The sequence below is a fragment of the Trachurus trachurus genome (genome assembly GCF_905171665.1).
Source record: "Trachurus trachurus genome assembly, chromosome: 3".
NCBI classification, from domain to species: Eukaryota; Metazoa; Chordata; class Actinopteri; order Carangiformes; family Carangidae; genus Trachurus; species Trachurus trachurus.
Window position 1 is genome coordinate 35261852 of NC_139893.1, and position 22362 is coordinate 35284213.

Here is a 22362-nt window from a genome sequence, read left to right on the forward strand (position 1 = left end):
ACCCCTTTTCTTCCTGTTAGAAGTTGCACCTTCAATTCTACAGAATGCTGTGACACTTTGCATCCCGGCTTCAGCAACTGCTCCATTTCACCTGCTGGCTAGTCGGCCTCTCAACCCCCATCCCATGCTCTTTTTCCGGATCAGCCACCTCTCTCTCTCCCTCTCACCTTTGCTCTGGAGAGCCAGACAAATGCAATCAGTGAAATCGGAGCCAAAGCTCATTCTGACGTCACTGTGTGGCTCTCCAGGACTTTGGGCCAGGAGCGCCGGGGTGTGTTGTAATGTTACCTTAGCAGCTGTTACGCACAGTGGAGCCAATTTACCAACAAAACACCTCCTTTGTTCTCCTCCCCCCTGTTGTCCAGATTGAAGCACAGCTACATGCAAACATTACAAAACACCCACATTCAGTAATGACAAAATCTCAATGCTTATTTTGTTTTTGTTTTGATTTGAAATGCTCATCCACCATACATGCCTTTTCAACCAGCTCTCTGACTCTCTCTCTGTCTTTCTCTCCTTGCTTGCAATGCATCTTGGGTAGAATTGTGGAGCAAGCACCAGGATAAAAAAGCTATGGAAAAACCACAGAGTAAGACACTTTTCACACACCAAAAAAAAAAGAAAAAAAAGATTGGGGTGCTGTTGACCTTTTTCCACCCCCTTCTCTTCGCTTTTCAAAACTCACCAGTGTCTTAATACATGAATAAGTAAAAATGAAAGCTCCTAATAAGCATGTCTAAATGGATAACCAAGATAAAAATAAAGTGTATTTATGCTTATTTACTGCAAATGACGTGTGGGTTAGGGGAATGAGAATATTATAGTCTGATGATCTGAAGCGCTAGTTAACATGACACTGTGTTATCCTCTAGCAGGGTTGAATTTCCAGTATTAACAACTAGACTCACATAATTTCCCACAGATACAGCGCTGTGAGAAATTATGCTGTTGTCTTAATTCCACAGAAATATTTCATGTTGTGTTAAATCAACACTTGAGAGTCTGTATGTTTGTACATGACAGTTCTTTCAGTAGGCTTCACTGCAGTATGTGTCAGTGTTATACTGTAGTACAGTCAGTAATGACATAACAGTAATGAGCTTTGTTAGTCTTCCAGCTGGATGTAGAATGTGGTGTCAGCCGAGGCAGGTACATGACTTAGGGAATTAAATGTTATCGTCACTGGTTTAAGCTCAAGCAATATGCAGTTATTTCCCAATGTTTTTTTTTCTTTGTTTTTTTTTTTCTTCCTTGACGCCATGCATCAGGATGAACAGAAATGAATACCTGCTGCCCTGTCCTGCTCTTTTTAACTGTATTTTTTCCAGTTTCAAGTGGCTTGCTGAAAATTGTGTATTTCCAGCCAATATTCCGCAGCTGTTGGCACATTTTAAGGTTTTTTTTATAAAATGGTTTTGCAAAACGTAAGTGTCATGAAAAAAAAAAGAAACAATGAAAAAAACAAAACAAAAAATCCCCTGAAATCAAGGAAATGTCAGGACCATGTACTCGTCACCACATCTGCATCTACGCAGGTGATAAATAACACTTGAAACAGAAAATGTCTCCTGTACCGTCCATCAGTTTGTCTGCATGCCTAACTGCCTGTGTCTGTTGTTTTTTGGTGTAACCTGGGCCACATTTGCAGCACTGACTGAGAATTAATGTCACGCTCTTGCAGTTTTTTTTTTCCTTTTTTCATTTGTAACTTTCTCCCAGTAGAACTGCACTCTCTGCCTGCCCCTGTCTCACTTCTCTGTGTGCTACTTAACTCGATTAATCACCAGAGCTGGAAACAGAAAGCTGTGAAACAAATGTGTGAGATGTATTAGTCAGACTATGTACTTTCAGCTTCTGAAATTATTTTCACCAACGCGATATGAGGTAGTGTTATATACTCAGTGCTTTGCTGAGTGACTAGTGTAATGCAGCGTGGAACTAGAGGCTCTGGCTCTGTAGATGGAGGTAGCGTCAGTGTTGCTGTGCTGTGGTGGCTTTGAGTGAGGCGACGCTGTAAGGTAAGAGGGTTAGTGTGGCCTCGTTCAGGAGAACATGCTGAGAATCATGTGTGTGCCGCAGGGTCTGAAGGAGGGAAGCAGCAGCGCCCCCAAGTGGCCGATGCCGACGAGAAGAAGTCACAGATGAGCGCCGACAGTGGCCTCAGTGTCACATCTGGATCTCAGGTTGGTGAAGAGCTTGATGAGATTCACCAGTTGTTGTTTTTTTTAATGATTTGCTAAACAAATGACTCTTTAACTCTGCATTCAAATACTTTTTATTTCTCACTCTTCTTTTTTTCGGGGGGTGGGTTCACAGAAGAGCGACACAGAGTCTGTAACGAGCTCAGAGCCCCCGATCCTGACACGAAGCACCAGCCAGGACTCGGAGGCCAGCACAGTGGTAGGGCATGGCCAAGTCAGACACCCTGCACTTCATTTCTATCTGTCGCACACACAAAGTATATCACAATATGAACTGTTGGTTCTGGTTGTTTTGGTCTGAAGTGTTTAATATCCTTCACTTAAAAGTCTGTGACAAAGTGCAGTAGTGCACACATTTTGAGGACTGAGAAACTGGTCTGGTTTCTCAGTTCTCAGATCATCATTTGTTGAAATGCATATAGGCAAAATAAACTGTAAAACAGATGCACAGGACATGATTAACCGATTATAAACTGAGCCTTGCATTAGACTTCTGTGAGTCATCAAGTGTAAACATCACTATATCTCTTCAGCTCCGTCTCAGGCTGCAAGACAAAACACTGCACATATGTATGTGATGCTGTCAGGAGCTGTTGGCTATGAAAATGGAAAAACCTCCACCTGTGCTGTTCTTACACCTTGACTGTTGTGTTTCAGATAAGCAATAGCTCCGGGGAGACTCTGGGAGCCGACAGTGACCTGAGCAGCACGGCAGGCGACGGCCTCGGCGGGAGAACTGCTGCACATTTAAATCAGTCCAGGGGGACGCTGTCTGACAGTGAGATTGAAACCAATCCAGCCACCAGCTCAGTGTTTGTGAGTAAAAGACGTGTGCACTTAACACAGTTCATAGTTGGGATAATCCTTTTGGAAAACAGCATGTGATTATCTTGCATCAGTATTTAATATATGAAACTGCTCAAGATTCAGCAAAACAAAACATTTGTTATGTATTTCGTCATCGTATTGGCTCGTTCATAAACACAACACTTGTCCTGCTCCATCAGGGAAAGACCCACACTCTGAAACCAGGTGCAAAAGACCACGGACTCGCTATGGCCAAGGGTCCGCCTCCACAGCCCATGGAGGACATCAGTATGAGGATTTACCTGTGTGAAGGCCTGCTGGGTATGTACTGCCGTCTACTCTGGACTTTACTATCTAAAAAAAACTAACAATTAATACTCAGATGTCAAGAAACAGTTCCTTCCCCTGTTCTTAAGAACACTTATCCAGTTTTAACCACTGCCTCTCCTCCTCTGCCTCTGTATATCGCTCGGTGCTGCTTTACTAACATTATTTTTGTTGTTTGTCAAAGAACCAAGATACCAAGTAAAGACACCTCCACTAAAGTCAAGGCAGTGTTATGTTGTGTCTTCGTGACCTTTCACTCAGTACTTATGATCGCTCTCACTGCGAGTTATTTTTAAAAGAAAAAAAGAAGAAGAAGTCACAAGTCAGACATGTGATACAGAAGTAGTGTAATTGTTGTATGATGAAATAGTGAAGTCAACATCTGTTAACAGTGAAAGGTTACATCCTGAATACTGTGTGTGGTCTGATGTCACTTTCCACATACATAAATAGAAGCAGGAAGTCTTCACTTCTGAATATAAGAATCTGTAATTAAAGTGTGCATTAAATGATTATGAAAAACTCAATTTAATTTGAGATGTGTAAAAACAAAAAAGGATGCATTGTAAGATTATTAGTCTGAACTAATCCTGTATTATATGTAACTCAGTACAATTGAAAGTTACAGGATTTAATTAGTGAGTAAATGATGATGTGGTTGTTGTGCTGGTCTTTGTTCCTCTGGTGCTCTCAGCTCTCTGCTCTTGTTGTTGCCATTAAACCCACTCACCTCTGGAGCTAACCCCTCCTGCTCTCGCTGCTTCTCTTCCCTCCTGCTGCTTCTCCTGGGAAATTCTTCCAGGCCGCGATAAGAGCTCCGTTTGGGATCAACTAGAGGATGCTGCCATGGAAACCTTTTCTCTAAGTAGGGCTAATCTCTTGCCTTTGCCCTTTTTCCTGTGTGTGTATACTGTGTGTGTGGGGTGTATCCATTGTCGGGCCGGACTCGCCGCATGTTTAATCTTTGATGTGATGTGGGTGTTTTCCTGTCTACTGGTGAGCTGCACGTCTGAGCCAATGTTAACGCGACATAGAGGTGGGAGACGTTCCCTCACCGGCAGATCAAAGACGGCAAAATGTGTGAAATTTCCATGCACTTTATTTTAACTTCTGTTCACTTGCATTTGAATGAAAAGTCTTGACATTTCATGGGTCTGCATACTGAATGAGTGTTGCCTTCAAGTGCCGTTCGAAATGTAATTATGACTGGAGCACACTCAGATGAGCCACCAGCTGTTGAATAAGATTGGGAAATGTCAAGATTTCCAATTAGTTGCTCATGATACTTGGATGAAGGAGGAGAAACTGGCTCAGCTGATGTTCATATAAGTGAAATATTTCATCTTTATCTCAGCCTGAGAAATGTATTTATTTCTTTCATCCCCATATTTGCATGCATTTTTGGTTTTAAACTATGAATTATTTTGCAGAGATTTGCAACTTAATATATTATAATAATAATATTATAATAATAATATTCAACAGCCCACATAATAAAACTGTTGTATTTTATAGCCTACTCTGCCCATGTAAATCATCAGAGAGGCTGATGGACTTTCTATACCGAATGAATGAATATTTTTTTAAAGTGGATCATCCTCTCTGATGATGTCTTTCAAAAAAAAAAATATTCAAGTATTTACATGAGCAGAGTAAGGATGTAAAATACAACAGTTCTGAAAACTTTTTTAAAATAATTTCTTGAAAAGTCAGTGTATGCTTGCAGCTGCGCATGGTTTAGTTGGTGTTAGAGTGGATCAGCTGTGTTGTTGACGTTACTGTCCAGCTCCAGGAGCCACGTGTGAACTTGTCTGCATGTGTTCAGGTAAGGAGCGCTCCACACTGTGGGACCAGGTGCAGTTCTGGGAGGACGCCTACTTGGATGCTGTGATGTTGGAGCGTGAGGGCATGGGCATGGACCAGGGACCCCAGGAGATGATCGAAAGGTTCAACATGGCTGTCTTTATTCGTTTATGCAGATTCATTTCTTTTGTCTTGTGCTACATCACCTTTTCTTACTTAAAATGCCTTCACACTATTAACGCTTGCTGTCCTGCGTTGTGTTTGTGAACAGATACCTGTCACTAGGAGATCACGACCGAAAGCGTCTGGAGGATGATGAGGACAGACTTCTGGCCACCCTGCTGCACAATATGATTGCTTACCTGCTAATGATGAAAGTAGGAAGATCTTGCTTGTTATTTGAATCACCAACAGTCAAATCACTGGCTTCATGCTGCACATCCAACACTTTAACCCCCTTTCCCCGAATGTTGTTGCTATAGGTGAACAAAAACGACATCAGGAAGAAGGTGAGGCGTCTGATGGGGAAGTCCCATATTGGCCTTACATACAGCCAAGAGATCAATGAGATACTGGACAAACTGGCCAACATGGTGAATATCTGCCCTTTATTTATTCAGTTAATTCAACTGGTGACGTTTAATTTTACGGGATTCATGTCTAAATAATATCCTGAATAATTAATCATGACAATAATGCTTTGTTGAGGTGATAGTTCAACATTTTGGCAAATTGGCCATTGGTTCGTTGCCTTTAATTGTCGGTGCAAATGCAGAGACTGCTCGCCGAAAAACTGTCTTCGACAGGAACGCGCATCAGAGGTTTTGCATGAATTTACCTCTAAAACAACTCTGTCTCGTAACATTCCGTTATCTCATAGCGTGGTGAATGTGCAGGTCACAACTTGTCCACCAGAGCGTTTTGGAGTTGTTGGATTGTGTATTTGATGAGTTTGATGAGGGAAACCAAGAAATCCCATTAACCTCCGTAGCGTAGCTCTGAGCAGCTCGCGGCTCTGCTCCGCCGTTCTAAAAATAGCTTGCACCGACAATTAAAGGTAGCGAACCTGCTGCTAAAACTGTAGGGATTATGGCAATGGGCCAATTTGCCAAAAATGTTGAACTATCCCTTTAAGTTGAGCATCTGAAGTCCAGATCAGTGTAAACATTCAATGAAAATGAAAAATACAAGTTTTAATAAGTGAATTTTGAATAAATATTTACTGTTGTTAAATTGACCAGTAATCAATATTAAAGCTTCTCAGCACTCCAACACTGAATGTGTCTTTTTGTTTGTAGAATGGCCGTGAGCTGTCCATCAGGCCCAGCGGCAGCCGTCACATCAAGAAGCAAACGTTTGTAGTTCACGCCGGCACAGACACCACAGGAGACATCTTCTTCATGGAGGTGAGCAACGTGTTGACAATAAATTACAGATAATGATCACAGCTTGTGGAAGCGGTCTCCTCTGTGAAATGTCAGGACTAAAATCTAAGTCGATCAGTATTGAGTCATGTTGACGAATTATCCTCAGGACTAATTCATTCAAATTCGACAAACAGATCAATTCAGTAGTCAGCACGAGCTTCTTCCATCTAAGATCCATTGCAAAACTGAAATCATTCCTGTCAGCCAAAGATTTAGAAACCTTGGTTCACGCTTTCATTTCCTCCCGACTAGACCCGATCAGCCCTATCCCGTTTACACTTAATCCAAAATGCATCAGAAAGACTCATTACTGGTACCAGAAAAATCTATTATGTGTCTCCTGTACTGACCACACTTCACTGGTTACCTGTTAAATATAGGATTCATTTTAAGATACTTTTTAGAACCAGATTATATCTCAGAACTCCTCACCTCCTACTCCACCTACACAACTAAAAACAAGAGGTGACGGAGCCTTTTCATTTACTGGTCCCAAACTATGGAACAGTCTCCCACAAACAATCAGATCTTCACCCTCCTTAGACATCTTTAAAACTCAGCTAAAAACTTATCTCTTCTCTTTGGCTTTTAATTCAGTCTCATGAGAACTTCCCATCCCATCATTCCCACTCACTTGTTGTTTTTAATGTCTGTCCTGTCTTTGTTTGAATGAATCTTGTATGCAAAGCACTTTGGTCAACACCTGTTGTTTTTAAATGTGCTCTAGAAATAAAATAGACTCAACTATTTCAACACTGTCTCCAAAAAGCACACCAGTTTCAAATCAGTGTTGTGGCTACACTTTTGCGTATACCTGTATTTGATAATCCATCAAACACATGTTTCTCTCATTGTAACTGTATACAAAATCATTCAAATTCTTCCTTTTTTAGCAAAATGGTAATGACTTAATTAAACTGACTGAAAAGATGTAATGCAATTATTGGATAATAACTGTATCCTTATGTTTGATAAACAGTCAAAGATGGTGTCAGGTTTGACCTGTGAGGACAAAAGAAACATTGAAATAAGCATTTGAGATTTTCTTCTTTTTCTGCTACTTGAATATTACTCAGAAATGTTTTCATCCTCTAATTCATTCCACTCATTTCTTTAATGTTCTTCTGTTACTGTAAGAGGGTGGGTGAGTATAATGTGATGGAGCTGCTGGTGTGGAAAAGTGGATTATAAATTGAAATGTGATCCATTGCAGTGGGCTGCAGGTTACTGCTGCTGGGCCTTTTATTTGCTGCTGTTATTTGTACATGTACATTTGTCATCATTACACCGTCAGATTGCACTGACCGATGATCGTTTCAGGTTTGTGACGACTGTATAGTCCTGCGCAGCAACATCGGCACAGTTTACGAGCGCTGGTGGTACGAGAAGCTCATCAACATGACCTACTGCCCCAAGACCAAGGTCCTGTGTCTGTGGAGACGCAACGGCCAAGAGACGCAGCTCAACAAGTTCTATACCAAAAAGGTCAGAAACGGCATCCTGTATTTTTATCCACTGTGAGAGCAGCGGTCAGTGACTCAACGGCCTCTCTCCTCTTTGTGTTCCAGTGTCGTGAACTCTACTACTGTGTTAAAGACAGTATGGAAAGAGCTGCAGCAAGACAGCAGAGCATTAAACCAGGTATGGACTTGTCAGTTGGCTGTGCTTAAAGGGATAATTCAACATTTTGGCAAATTGGCCCATTGCCATAATCCCCATAGTTTTAGGAGTAGGTTCATTACCTTCAGTTGTTGGTGCAAGCTACTTTTTAGAACGGCGGAGCAGAGCCGCAAGCTGCTCAGAGCTACTGCGGAGAAAAATAGCTTGCACCGACAATTAAAGGTAACGAACCTACTCCTAAAACTATTATGGCAATGGGCTAATTTGCTAAAAATGTTGAACTATCCCTTTAATTTCATTTCATTTCATTTTTTCACAACTTTTCCCAATAAACATACCAGAACACAACACTTTCTTATTTCCTGGTTGGAAAGGAGCAGGGAGAAGATACATTTTATATTGCCTGCCCCTCACGCAATACATAATTTTTCTGAAATAATCAGTCAATCACTGAGCAACAGTCTTACAATAAAGTAAACAAACACAGTTTCAATCTGACAGAGTTTGTGAGTCATTAATTACTTTATCATAAGTTCTGATTGTTATTTCTTTTAGCATTTTTCTTGAATTGGAATATTTGTACAGGTCTTGAGATCATTACATTGAGAATTCCACAATTTGACTCCAACTACAGAGATGCACATCTGTTTTACCTTTGTGTTTCCTGTCTTCCCTCCCATGTGGCATTATGTGCCCTGGACTTTTAACATTGAAGGGATAGTTCAACATTTTGGCAAATTGGCCCATTGCCATAATCCCTATAGTCATAGCAGTAGGTTCGTTACCTTTAATTGTCGGTGCAAGCTATTTTTAGAATGGTGGAGCAGAGCCGCAAGCTGTTCAGAGCTACGCTACGGAGGTTAATGGGATTTCTTGGTTTCCCTCATCAAACTCATCAAATACACAATCCAACAACTCCAAAAACGCTCTGGTGGACAAGTTGTGACCTGCACATTCACCACGCTATGAGATAGTAACAGAACGTTACGAAACATCATTCATGCAAAACCGCTGATGCACGTTTCCGTTGGGGTCTCTGCATTTGCTTCAAAAACAACTCTGTCTCGTAACGTTCTGTTATTATCTCATAGTGTGGTGAATGTGCAGGTCACAACTTTTCCATGAGAGTGTTTTGGAGTTGTTGGATTGTGTATTTGATGAGTTTGATGAGGGAAACCAAAAAATCCCATTAACCTCTGTAGCGTAGCTTGGAGCAGCTCGCGGCTCCGCTCTGCCGTTCTAAAAATAGCTTGCACCGACAATTAAAGGAAACAAACCTACTGTAATCCTAAAACTATAGGGTTTATGGCAATGGGCCAATTTGCCAAAATGTTGAACTATCCCTTTAAGAGCCAGCCCCCTCTCTGGGTGAGATTTTACTTATGGTTATGAACTTATGATTATAAAGCACTTTAGTTTCAGGGTCACAGTCAAATGCATAAAAGTCAAAACCTACAAGGACGAGCTCAAACACTCCTTCGCCCACATCCCAGCAGCGTGTAATTCCTCCTTTTCCCTCCGTGCCCTCGGCCCGTTGAGACTCAAGCGAGGAATTAATTATCCGTACGAGCTCTGAACCAGCGTGTGGTTTTCCTCCAGGGCCGGAGCTGGGCGGAGAGTTTCCCGTCCAGGACATGAAAACCGGCGAAGGCGGACTGCTGCAGGTCACACTGGAAGGAATCAACCTTAAATTCATGCACAGCCAGGTAAGAGGCCAGCAGCACGGCACAGACGCTGCTGCTCATCTCACACAAGGGCATGAAAATGAAAATCACTCGTGATGGTTCAGAGTTCATCCCGTCCTTCTGTCCACCTTTCTGCTCGTCTCTTCCCGTTTGCCTCTGTATCATTTCCTTTCATCATGTGACGTCTTCCTCTAATGTCGCTTAAACAAATGAAAAATCAAAAACTCTAATGGCAGCGATGACTGACTCCAACATGTCTGATTGGCTTTCACTCATACACAGACGTCGTCCCCTAGAGGAAGAATTCCTGTTTGTGCTTTTGCTTTTTTTTTTTTTTTTTGTGTATTTGCTTCTTTCAGTTCCAGATGGTGTTTGTTTGTGTGTGTGCGCGCCTGTGTGTGCGTCTCTCTTTGTGTGCATGCGTTTCTCCAAATAATATTAACACATCCTTCCACACAAGTTTCTTTTTCGACATCTGTGGTGCTCAAACCTCATGTTCATTTACTGTGTGGGAGGAGATGAAGTGTTAATGTGTGTGTTGTGCATCAGTGGTTAAGACGGACGACCTTGAGCAAAGACTTTTCATTAATAATTGGCTATTAAATAGCAACTTTGACATTTAAGTTTGGACCCTTGAACATCGTCATGTGTTGTCTTCACGTCTGTGCAGGTAGTGATAGCCGGGGTTCCTATGCCCCCCCCCCCAGGTTCATTAGGCCGTGAAGCTGTGATTGAACAATGCGCCGCAGTTGAATAGTCTGAGCAGTGACCCACTCAGCTAACACACTCACACACGTCAGGAGTGACGTGTCACCGACAGCTAATTGGTCCTGGTTTTGACATGTTTGTCTCAGATCTTTCTCCCTCTCACCCAGTGCAGAGGAGCTGAATAGAATCTCATCTGTGGTGCTCACACTGTTTTATTTAAAGTATTGAAATCAATAAGTAATAAGTGCTAATAGTAATGTCAGTGGAGTTTTTTCATTGGAGCTGCTTTTCTGCATTTATATTTTCTTCTGCTACTGTACAGCTCGGTGATGTGGCCTATGAATAGTCCTGTGATGTTCTCAGGCTGCATCACAACAAATGATATGTATCGTACTGTATGTATTTGTTGTGGTAGTTAGAAATCTCCTTTAAAGCACTTAATGTACTTTTTTGCCCACTATTGAATCAAGTAATTAACCCTTTTACATCCAAGATCTCATTCACAAGAGCGACAGCACACGGATGGATGGATGGATGGATAGATAGATAGTCTTTATTGTCATGTGTAGAAAATCAATACAATATATACAATGAAACACATCAAGGTAAATATGTAATATTCAGCGCAGTTCATAAACAATAGGTTGAAAACAAAATATGTGCAAATGTGACACAGATAAGTGCAGACGCTGTGGTTACAGGCAACTGAATAAACACTGGCACTGTTCAGTGGTCTGGTCTCACGTTGTGGGATATTTAAGACAAAACTGTAGATGAGCTCAGACAGTTGCCATGCAGACAGGGCAGCAAAACTTAACACACTGTTCATGGTGTCTGCACTGAGCTGGTGAAGACAGGTGAGGACAATCACATGGACACAGGGCAGAGCGGCTCTGTGGAGATGTTCATATAGATAAGATGGAGCTGAACAAGGAGAGCTTTATGAATACAGATCAGCCAGCATATACTGATAGTTTCTCTGCCTGCAGGTAATAGATGAATGTGGTCCCTGCAACATTAGTGGACATTAAAGGGATAGTTCAGTTTTTTTTTTGAGTGGGGTTGTATGAGGTACAAATTAGTGCTGCACGATTTGATAAAAATGTGCGATTGTGATTATGGTGGAAAATATTTGCGATTGCGATTACGATATTGTAAATTAATGCTGTAAGGAGTCTATTTGCTTGATTATCAAGCACAGCACAGGAAATAACCATATTTTAGGAGTGTATTTCTCAAATAATAAGTGTTTCCTTACAGTATCTTTGTATTAAATAAAAATAGGTAACTTTTTTGTGCAGTTTCATAGTCTACTGCGATGCCATCATTTATTACAATGCCTTTCTCCCCCCTCCCTCCTCTCACAGTACACAGGTACACAGGTAACACAGAGACAGACAGACACACACGCACGCACGCACGCGCGCGCACACACAACGGACGAGAGGAGACGGCAAATGAGTGTGGCTGTTACCCTAAAATAAAAATAAAAAATAAATAAAAAAGACAGTTAAAAGAAAACCAAACACCGGAGCTTTCTGGTCGTTCGCCCCAACAGGCATACCTCCTCGTTTTTTAAACGCACTGCACATGTTGCGGAGGAAAACACAGTTCGCTCCGTGACGCTACAGCTCCACACCTGCTGTAATCACGGGGAGACGGTCCTGCAGCACACGGAGCGCTGTCTGCCAGCTGGGTAGTCACGTGATCAGACCTGCTGGTCACATGACTACTGACGGAGTCTGCTATGCTGCACACATTAGCGGCTCCGCTCCACACACTACAGGAGTTAAAGTCCCGTTTACAGGCTCACGCGGTCGCACATTTATGTACTTTAAATCGCCAATCGCACTCTTTCGTGCGATTACGTAATCGCACGGCGTGACATCGCGATTGCGATTGCGATTAGATTAATCGTGCAGCACTAGTACAAATGGCCACTAAGTACTGTATATCTGTAGTAGAAAGGTGTCTGCTCCCTCACGCTGAGAAACACTGGTGCATTGTGCTCCACTGAGACTTTTAAAGGGGATGTATTGTGGAAATATCACTTTTTGACAAATATCTGTAATGTGTAGGCTTCCAGTGATCCCCTACTTGGGACCGGTAGAAGGGGCGGGGCAAGCAGTGGTTCATTTGTATTTAAAGGGACAGGCACTGAAACCAGCCGTTCTGAACAGGGCTGTTCTGAGAGGATGAAAAGAGCTGTGATGTTTGATCCTTGGGGTATTTTGACCAAAGCATGTCAGTCACAGACATGTCTTTAAGACACGTGGGAACTATTTTAATTTCATGGAAAGGGGGCATAATATGTCTCCTTTAAGTTTTTAAGTCCAGTTGCTGCTAACCAGCCCATCATTAACTGTTTAACAGAGGCTGGCCTTCTTCTCTCCTGCAGCTTCAGCCAGTTTGGGATAGCGACACATTTACCAGTGCAGCGACTCTGTGAGCAGAGTGAGAACCAGCTGCAGGCCACAGCAGTGCCAGTGCACACACAGTTTACTTTCAGAATAAAATCACAGCAGTAAACAGGAGGCAGAGTCCTGTGAGAGGGAGACGGTCCATAGAGTACAGTAATATAATGTTATATAAATAATATAATGTTTGATTGCTGTGAGCATCACAGATGAAAGTTCATTCTCCTCCTTTGTAAAACCTGGATATCACACAATGTATTTCAATCATTTTGGTTAACTGACCCTTTAACTTGAATGTCACTACACCGAGTCACTGTTTTTTATTGTTGTTATTATTACTGCTGCCTGCTTTTCCTTTCTGCTTCTGCTTCTTCTACCTCAGCCTTTTTGGCTCTAGTTGCATTTCTGTGCTTCACGTTGCACGGGGTTGAGTGCCACACGTCCAAACGTCTTCTGTTTTTTTTTCTCACCACCATCGAGCTGAGACTGAGCAGCTCAGTGAGGAGCACGACTCTAGACTGAATACTTTCCATTAGCAGTTTAGCTACAGTTGTTAGATGATGAGCGGCTGCGCATTAGGCTCGTGGAGAGTTGTGGTTTGGGACTCAGATCAGTTTGACCGAACCTTGAGCAGGAGCTTTACGTGTTTTTTTTTTTTTTTTCTTTTTTCATTTTGTTTGTTATGACTAAGCGAGGATTTGTACTGAGCGAGCAGCGGGCGAGGCTCTGAGCAGCTGTGCATTGAGAGAGGTGTCGGAGGTGATATCCTACCCTGTAGCAGGATTTACTTTCCATCAGCGACTGCCCTCATATATCTGTTCTGCTGTGTGAGCAAGTGGTGTTGGTGCCAGCCCTTGTTGCTGGAGGAGGAGGCATGGAGGGCTCTGGGGGACTGAGATGTTTAAAGTCCAGGAAAACAAAGGTGAATCCAGCTCTCAACACCCTAGTCAAACCTCTAGTCCTCTTTTTTTTTTTTCTTTTCTTCTTCTTCTCCTCATATTTCCTAGTTTATGGGGGCTGATTGGTCTCGTGACGGTTTCTTTTTCCACATTGGCTCTGGTAACCTCTTTTAGATTCTTGACCTGACTCTGTACGAGGCTCCTGTTAGCTAGCGCCCTCTCGGAGTGTCGTCGAGTGTTTGTGCTCTTCTGTCCGATAATAATCCAAACCATTTCTCTCCCATGCTCTCTCCCCCTGCAAGGAGCGGAAGGTACACAACCTCTGCTGTGTTTGCTTATTAGCAGTTACATCTTCTTGGGTTTCCTTTTGTGTTTTTTCTCTATCTTTTTCTTTTGACTGTCGTAGCTGTTTGGCAAATCTAAGTTTGTGTCCTTGTCTACATTTTTATATGGAAATTCCATGTATGCATCATATGGGCCATACTGCATCTCTGAGCATAAAAAGAAATGTGTTTTTTTCTTTCTTTTTTTAACTTAACCTTTTGCTGTTTACATCCTAAGACAAGTAAAAACGTTTCAGTTCTGAAACACTTCATTTATGAAACAAGTCATGCTGAATTAGTTTTGAGCTTTGAGCAGACTAAATGCATTTCTCCTCATTTAACCGTCGCCCATGTATGCGTTTGATCATGGAAACTTCTCATAGTGTGCTTTTCTTTTCTTTCATTAGCTGTTATAAAAGCTTGCCTCCATGTGTAGTTGTTTTATTTTTACCTTTCACACTGAATAAAACAAGTTAAACATGGTTAATTTCTAAATATAAAGTGCTTACTTTTCATCCAGTGTTGTTGAGTTAATAATGTTCTGTCTTGTTTTGTTTGTTTTTTTGTTTGTTTTTAGGTTTTCATAGAGCTGAGTCACATTAAAAAGTGCAATACAGTGAAGGGAGTCTTTGTCCTGGAGGAATTTGGTAATTACACCATCTATTGATTCTAGGCCTGTACTCGGCACGGCAGTAACTCAGCTTCATGGCAAACGTATTGACCAGAGCTAATAAGCGTTCACTAAATTGGATGCTCGTTCTCCTCGAGCAGCGCTGAGACACTGACGTCTGCAGGTGCTTAAGTCAGAGAGGAATTCTTCAGGGGACGAGGGTTTCCTCCAGTCACGAGGTCGTGTTGAGGTTCAGGGCAGGAGACGTTTAATTCAGCAGGTGGAGAAGAAACTAGAAGTCAGCCCAGTGGTTAAAGAAAGAAAGTGTGAGGGAGGAGCCAGGCTGCTTTATCCATCTTTAATTATTTGTAATAAATAAGAATGAAAGGAAAAATCATGTCAGTAAATTTGAGAAATTCCCCCTCTAAACCTTAAATGGTATCATTCAGATTGTGACGTCATTTTAAAAGAAACAAAGTCAATTTATTTATCATACAGATGTTTGTTCATTTTTCATATTTTCATCTCATCCAAACCTGATTCTGATTATTATTCATCATGTCCAGTAACTGTTAAAAACACATCAGAGAATGTCATTGTCGCTCTCTGAAAAACCAGCAACACTCACACACTGCAGCTCATTTTCAGTCGGTTCCACACACACTGTCCTGGACTCACCCGAGCAAACACGTGTATTAATCCACTGCTGAAAGTAGTCCCCAACACATGCACCAACTCCTGTTTCAATAATAGATTAAAAACTGCAGTGGCTTCATTAATCTTTATAAAATATTAAAGTCTATATTTACATATAGAACTGTAACTAGACACTGACTTAACTTCTGGTTTTCAGCCTTCTCCTGGGATTTGTTATTGGTAATAAAACCTAATAAAAGCCTAAAGTTTGAAGAACATTGGATAATAAATCTTTCTATTAATGTTTTCCTGAAGGAGAAGTAAAATATTAAGCCTGACATTATTAGCGAGTGCCAGACACATCAGCAACTCACTGTTGCTTGACTGGTAAATTAATAAATGAAGAGTTACTCATTTGAAGCAAACTCTGTAACAATTTGACACATTGATTGGACCCGAGTGACGGATAAAAAACTATTTTAGCTCTTAAACTGATTTATTTACATTAACAACGGGGGAAAAGAAAACCAGTTTTTACTTCACAGTGACAAACAGCTCGACACAAAACAGGAATATTCATGTTGCTGAAGACTGAAGGCAAACTGAATCTTTATTGGACGGTTTTACAGAGCAGGACTTGATTGTCAGATGAGCAGAGCAGTGTGAGGGAGAAGAAGAGAGTTTATATATGATACAATAGTATAATAGTTGCTGTAGTGAGCAGACGTCTGATTAGTGAGTGCAGTCAGACACGGTGAGCAACAGTCAGTGAGTCAGAGCAGAGTGTGATGAGCAGAGGCTGGAGCCAGGCTGGGTTACTGTCGTGTCTCTGTGCTGCTTTTGTAATGTTGCCCTCATCTTTGCCACTATGAAAACCTTCATTCTCCAGCAGGTAAAGTGTTGTCACCTTTCTCCTTTTCTTATTCAAACTAATTCTGTGCACAATGTTTCCTCACTCGGTTCGTTACACTGATTTAATTTTTCAGTTGTTCCTCTGCTTCCTTCATCACTCGCTTAAATTTTTTTTTTTTTTTTTTTTTTTAAATTTCGGAGATCACCACAGACTCCATCTCTCTCTCATGTGCTCACCCCTCTCTGACAGCCTCCCTCTGTATCTCCGTGGAGATCTGTTGGTGGGCCTGTTGTTTTGGGGGGAGGGAGGGGGGAGGAGGGGTTGAGCAGAGGGACCTCACATTTCCCAGCCCCGTCCCCCCACCCCGCCCCGCCCCGCCCCGCCCCTTCATCTGTCCAGATCTCAGCCTCCTCTCATCTCTGCTATGGGTTCACAGTTACTAATGAAAAGTCAACCTGTCCTTTGGACAGTGACCTGGTCCTGGGTCAAAGGGTTTTGACCTCTCCTAGCTGCTTCTCTGTGATGTCTCTGAACTTTCAGTTCTCTGGGGTGGAACGGGTTTGGGGGTGGGGGTGGGGGTGGGGGAGGGGGACGGGCTCTTCCTTGTGTTTCTTTTTCTTTCTTTTCATAATTGAAAGTTTCTAACCTCTGACGGTCTCTTGTTAGAAGACATATATGTTTTTATTTGTCCATTTTGTGGGCCAGGAACGTCTCAGCAACAGTCTCAACCTTCCCTTTAATTTGACTGATTTCTAATACAAAAAGTTAAATTATTACACAAGTCCCTCATATGGGCCTTTTTAATGAATTAAAATACATACACCATGTATCAACATAAAGTATTAACTCTCCTAAAGGAGCCACTCGTCCTGTGACTGTTGTGGTGGACTCTCTTGGCCCACGTCTCATTGTACACCTTGTTGACAGTTCACCCCTGTAACCCCCCCCAAAGCTCTCAAACATGAACTCACTGAGGTTCCTGCTGCCTTTGAATTCTTTGTTTTGTCTCTTGCATCGGCATAGTTCCTGAAACTAAAGAAGTGGTGATCCACAAGTACAAGACCCCCATGGTGAGTCCTCGCTCCGTCCGTCACACTCTGTGCTTGTTAGCGGTGCATGTGGAGTGCTAGTCGCCAGGTGACGCGCCGCCTCGTTTTAAAACAATGACACGCAATAACTCACACCAAGCTCCGTCTGACACCTGAATGTGAACGGAAACACAGCAGAGTCACATGAACTTCATCTAATCCAATAAAACACATGTCATGCTGACAAAGTTTTCTTTTCAGCACATCATTTACAGATAAAAGGTGATAAATGGTAATACAGCGCCTTGCAAAAGTATTAATACACCTTGAACTTTTCCATATTTTTTCACGTTACAATCACAAACTTAAATGTATTTTTATTAAAGGGATAGTTCAACATTTTGGCAAATTGGCCCATTCCCATAATCCCTACAATTTTATGAGTAGGTTCGTTACCTTTAATTGTTTGTCCAAGCTATTTGTTGAACGGCAGAGCAGAGCCGTGAGCTGCTCAGAGCTACACTACGGAGGCTAATTGGATTTCTTGGTTTCCCTCATCAAACTATTCAAATACACAATCCACGAGAGCTTTTTGGAGTTGTTGGATTGTGTATTTGATGAATTTGATGAGGGAAACCAAGAAATCCCATTAGCCTCCCTGAGCAGCTCGCGGCTCTGCTCCGCCGTTCTAAAAATAGCTTGCACCGACAATTAAAGGTAATGAACCTACTGCTAAAACTATAGGGATTATGGCAATGGGCCAATTTGCCAAAATGTTAAACTATCCCTTTAAGATTGTATGTGATGGACCAACACAAACTAGCACATCATTTTGAAGTTGAAGGAAAACTTCAAGGATTTCTAAATCTGAAATGTGTGGCTTGCATATATTCAGAGTCAATACTTTGTTGAACCACCAGTTACAGCTGCAAGTCTTTTGGGGTTTGTCTCTAGCAGCTTTGCAATTTTTGCCCATTCTTCTTTGCAAAACAGCTCCAGTTCAGTCAGATTGGATGGATTGGATTGCCACAGATTCTAAATAGGATTTAGGTCTGTAGGACTTTGACTGGGCCGTTCTAACACATGGATATACATACTTTGATGTAAACCAGTCCATTGTAGATCTGGCTGTGTGTTTAGGGTGGTTGTCCTGCTGGAATGTGAAGCTCCGTCCCAGTCTCCAGTCTTTTGCTGTCTCTAACAGCTTTTCCTCCAGGATTGTCCTGTATTTAGCTCCATCCATCTTCCCATCAACCCTGTCCCTGCTGAAGAAAAGCCTCCCCACAGCCTGATGTTGCCACCACCATGCGTCACTGTGGGGGATGGTCCTTTCAGGTTGATGTGCAGTGTTAGTTTTCCACCACACATACAGTAGAGTAGCAGCATTTTGCACGTAGGCCAAAAAGTTAAATTTTGGTCTTTAATTTGTATCATGTATCATTTTCCTTCCACTTCACAATTATGCGCTACTTTGTGTTGGTCCATCACATAAAATCCTAATATAATACATTTAAGTTTGTGGTTGTAATGTGAAAAGATGTGGAACAATTCAAGGGGTATGAATACTTTTGCAAGGTACTGTATATAATACTCAAGAAAAAAATAACAATAATATTGTATTGTAATATAATTGTATGTTGGGGCCTCTGAGCTTTACAGTGACAGTCATTTTATCAAAACATACATGTTGAGCTCACCTGCTATCACTTCATCAGCTGGTAACTTTTTTTCACTCTGTAATTAGAAAGTTACATTATTAGTCTGTCTCTCAGTTTATTTGACATGTCAGTTGTTCCAGCTAATAAAAGTGTATATAAGACTTAGAGTCACGGCTGATTGATGATGAGGCCTGTAGGAAATGACACGCAGCATACAGCTCTGTAGATTAGACATGAGAAGTGCTGATTGGAGCAGACACAGACAGTCCGAGTGATGCTAATGACTAAGAATAAGAATGAATCCTGTGGAAATAAGTGGAGTTTAGCTGCCGGTCGATGAGGCGTTCACTGCACTGATAGATCAGTGGGGTTTTTTCTAAGTTGAGTTCAGGAAACTTGAGGATTTTGGCACTGGGAGGAACCTGTGGAGTTTTCTTGTAAACACCAGTTATTTACATTCAGTGTGACTCACAGAAACACACACTGATCTCTGACAAATGAGTTTCCTTCATTAAACAAGTGCAGAGCCAGAGCCAGGTTTCGAGGAACTTAAGTCGCGCGTTGTTTACATCCATGTTTACCTGACAGCTGTGCTTGTTGACTTCAGATCTTCACTGTCAGTCTGCTGGGATGTTACCGGCGCGACGACAGAGCGTTAGTGGTCAGAAACCCCTCGGTCACATGCTGCGTCTGCCCTGAGACGACACTGTGTTTTGTTCTGTGTGTTATTTTGAGCTGGGTACAGATGTGAGCTCACACCTGGATCGGCCCCCTCCCCTCACAGTCTGCTCTCCCCTCTGCAGGCACATCAGATCTGTTACTCGGTCCTCTGCCTTTTCTCCTACGTGGCGGCAGTGAAGGGGAAGGAGGCGGAAGGAAAACCCAAGATCCTGTCACCGAGGCCCCTTCCTAGCTAGTCTACGCTCCGCACCCTCTTCTCTTCCCTCTCCCCCTCCCCTCTCCTCTCCTCTCCCCTCCCCATCCTTGGTGTGCCTCTACTTGAAACGGCATCTCAGCTCTAAGACCACAGACTTCTGACAATCCCTAACTTTACTCTAAGCACACGATCCCCCGACCCCCCCCTCCCCTCCTCCTCCTGTACATAAAAGCCTAAGCCCCCCCTTTTAGATCTTATTGTGTAGACGTGTTTGGTCTGTGATGTCGTGTAAATACTCCCAGCCCCCTCATCGCTGTCGTCCTGATGATCATTCCAACTAGCTAAATGTTTGCCTGCTCCTTAACTCGGGAGAATCAACTCCCCGTAAGCCGTCATCCTCTGCGTCAAAGTCTTCTAACCCCCCCCTCCCCTCCCTCTGCCCCCAACTGTTTGTACAGACAGGAGAAGTGAGGGACATCCCCGAGGCACACAGTGCATGCAGGTCCCGTGCACAGCCTTGACTTTCACTACAGTACAATAGCCGTCCCCCCGCTGCCCCCGCTCCCCCTCTCGTCTCCATACCACTGTGTGTGTGAGTTACTCTGTGATTATGTGGTTACTGTAAAAGTCCAGTCCGTCCAGTTTGAATCTGGTGATGAAAAAAAAAAACAAGAGACCCTCTCGTAGTGCAGGACGTCCCACCTTGACAACGCTACTGTACACTGCACCAGAGCACCGCATGTAAACGCTTGTTAACGGTGTTTGAACCCTGAAATACTGTGAGTGTTCAGACGTGTTCTCTTGCCCTAGCCCGGCCCCACAGGCTCAATTACTGTTCTAGTTCTGCTGTAACATTTCTTGTCCGTGGTCTGTTGTTATCAATTGCATGTTATTACAAGGATGAAAAAATAAATATTATATATATTTCTATATATAGTATTTATTTAATATATACATATATTGACTGTACATTTCTCTGAAAAGTGTTACATATTGTTCATTTGCTAGATGTGCAATACTTAATAAGTAGTTAGCCATTGCCAGAGCCAGGTTTTTCTTGAGTTCACTGGCTTTCACAGAGTGACGAATGTAAGAAAGAACTTCTTTTTTTTTTAATATAAGTATATATTGATTGATGTGAATATGAGGACTCAGTGTGACATGACTGTTTATAGTTTGTCTTTCTCTGGTAAATCAACTACAAATCACACAAGGGCTGGAGAGAAGCATCTGTTGCTCTATGGATGTAAACCTTTTTTGGAGCGCTCAGGCCACACCCCCCAATCAGTGATGTCACAGCAGGTGATTTTTAAGCAACAGCAGGTTGTGGTCGATTGGTCATTACTGATGTCGTCCAGTTTATAAAACAGGTCAGTGGCTCATGGTGATGTTGATCTGCAGCTGGAGGTTTGTAAAAACCTGATGCACCCGAATGCAGCTGGTTTCATGTCACATTGTTTTCACCATAGCAGGAAAACTTCAAACAAAAACCAGTGGTCAAATGTCTCCAAGGCTTTCATTGTTGGTTGTAATCAAAACAAACTCACTTAGCGGACACTTTGTGTAGTAGTTGTATGTAGTTTCAGTTATTCAAATGAAAGCAGAATCCAGAGGCTTCAGGCTCAGCACAGACCACCTGTACAAGGTGTAACTCCAGCCATAAGAGACTAACTCCACAACCGGATGTTCTGTTCATTATTTATTCATCGTCTGGTCATATAATGGTTTTAAATGCCCCTCATTATTTCTCAGTTAAATGTAACTTGTTCCAGACTGAAGCTGAGAACTCAGTCGATGCACTGACATAAAAAAACAAACGGCTTACTCTGCTGTGACCAAGTGCTGTAGCAGCCAAAGACAAATACCTGCTTTAACATCACTGAATGAGGTTCAACAAAGTTAAAAAAAAAACGAAAAAAAAAAAAAAAAAACCTCTTAGCGACAGTTTTCCACCCTGTGATTGATTATTGATTTACCATTCAGACGTGTTTAAGCCTACTGCTGTGTCCTCTGCTCCCCGAGGAGAACACCAAGTCTTAATGTTGTCTGTGTTCCCTGGTAGTGTTGAAGCTGGTTCCACCACTGGCCCCATTCACCTTCACAGCAGGAGTGTACGTGTGTGTGTTTGTGTGTGTGCGTGCGTGCATTCATGTGGTGAACAGTTTCTTCTTCAGATCAGCAATATCGGTACAGTTCTATCACTGGAAGATGTTTTATTTAGATTTTGACACGCTTGTATGTTTAGTAAGTTAGAAGATGCTGGTCCATTTATGAGTAACAGGCTTCTCCAGCTTTGGGAACAGGACGTGGCTCTTTCTGCTTAAGTTCAAAGGACTTTTGTTTTAAACTGGATTATTACAACTCATCTCTTGTCATTTTACTGGCGAGCTGCTGTAACAGAAGGAAAAAAAAAAAAAGAAATGAGATGCCAGGTGTAAGTATTCCAGTCTTTGAAAAGGTATTTATAGAATATGTACAGC

At 42.2% G+C, this 22362-nt stretch overlaps 1 protein-coding gene across 3 annotated transcripts in view; it reads left to right on the top strand.

Annotated features, from left to right (window-relative positions):
• Positions 1–22362, top strand: part of madd (MAP-kinase activating death domain) — a 59960-nt gene extending 37598 nt beyond the window's left edge. For 2 of the 3 annotated variants that reach the window (XM_083998797.1, XM_083998798.1), the window contains exons 19-32: positions 2083–2186; positions 2320–2403; positions 2862–3020; positions 3212–3332; positions 5164–5284; positions 5413–5518; positions 5624–5734; positions 6440–6547; positions 7889–8053; positions 8137–8209; positions 9788–9894; positions 14798–14867; positions 17343–17389; positions 19809–22362. In XM_083998797.1, coding sequence (XP_083854923.1) covers positions 2083–2186; positions 2320–2403; positions 2862–3020; positions 3212–3332; positions 5164–5284; positions 5413–5518; positions 5624–5734; positions 6440–6547; positions 7889–8053; positions 8137–8209; positions 9788–9894; positions 14798–14867; positions 17343–17389; positions 19809–19922 — 1490 coding nt within the window. In that variant the 3' untranslated portion in view covers positions 19923–22362. The remainder of the gene's footprint in view (positions 1–2082; positions 2187–2319; positions 2404–2861; positions 3021–3211; positions 3333–5163; positions 5285–5412; positions 5519–5623; positions 5735–6439; positions 6548–7888; positions 8054–8136; positions 8210–9787; positions 9895–14797; positions 14868–17342; positions 17390–19808) is intronic. The other variant, XM_083998799.1, reaches the window with a different exon arrangement.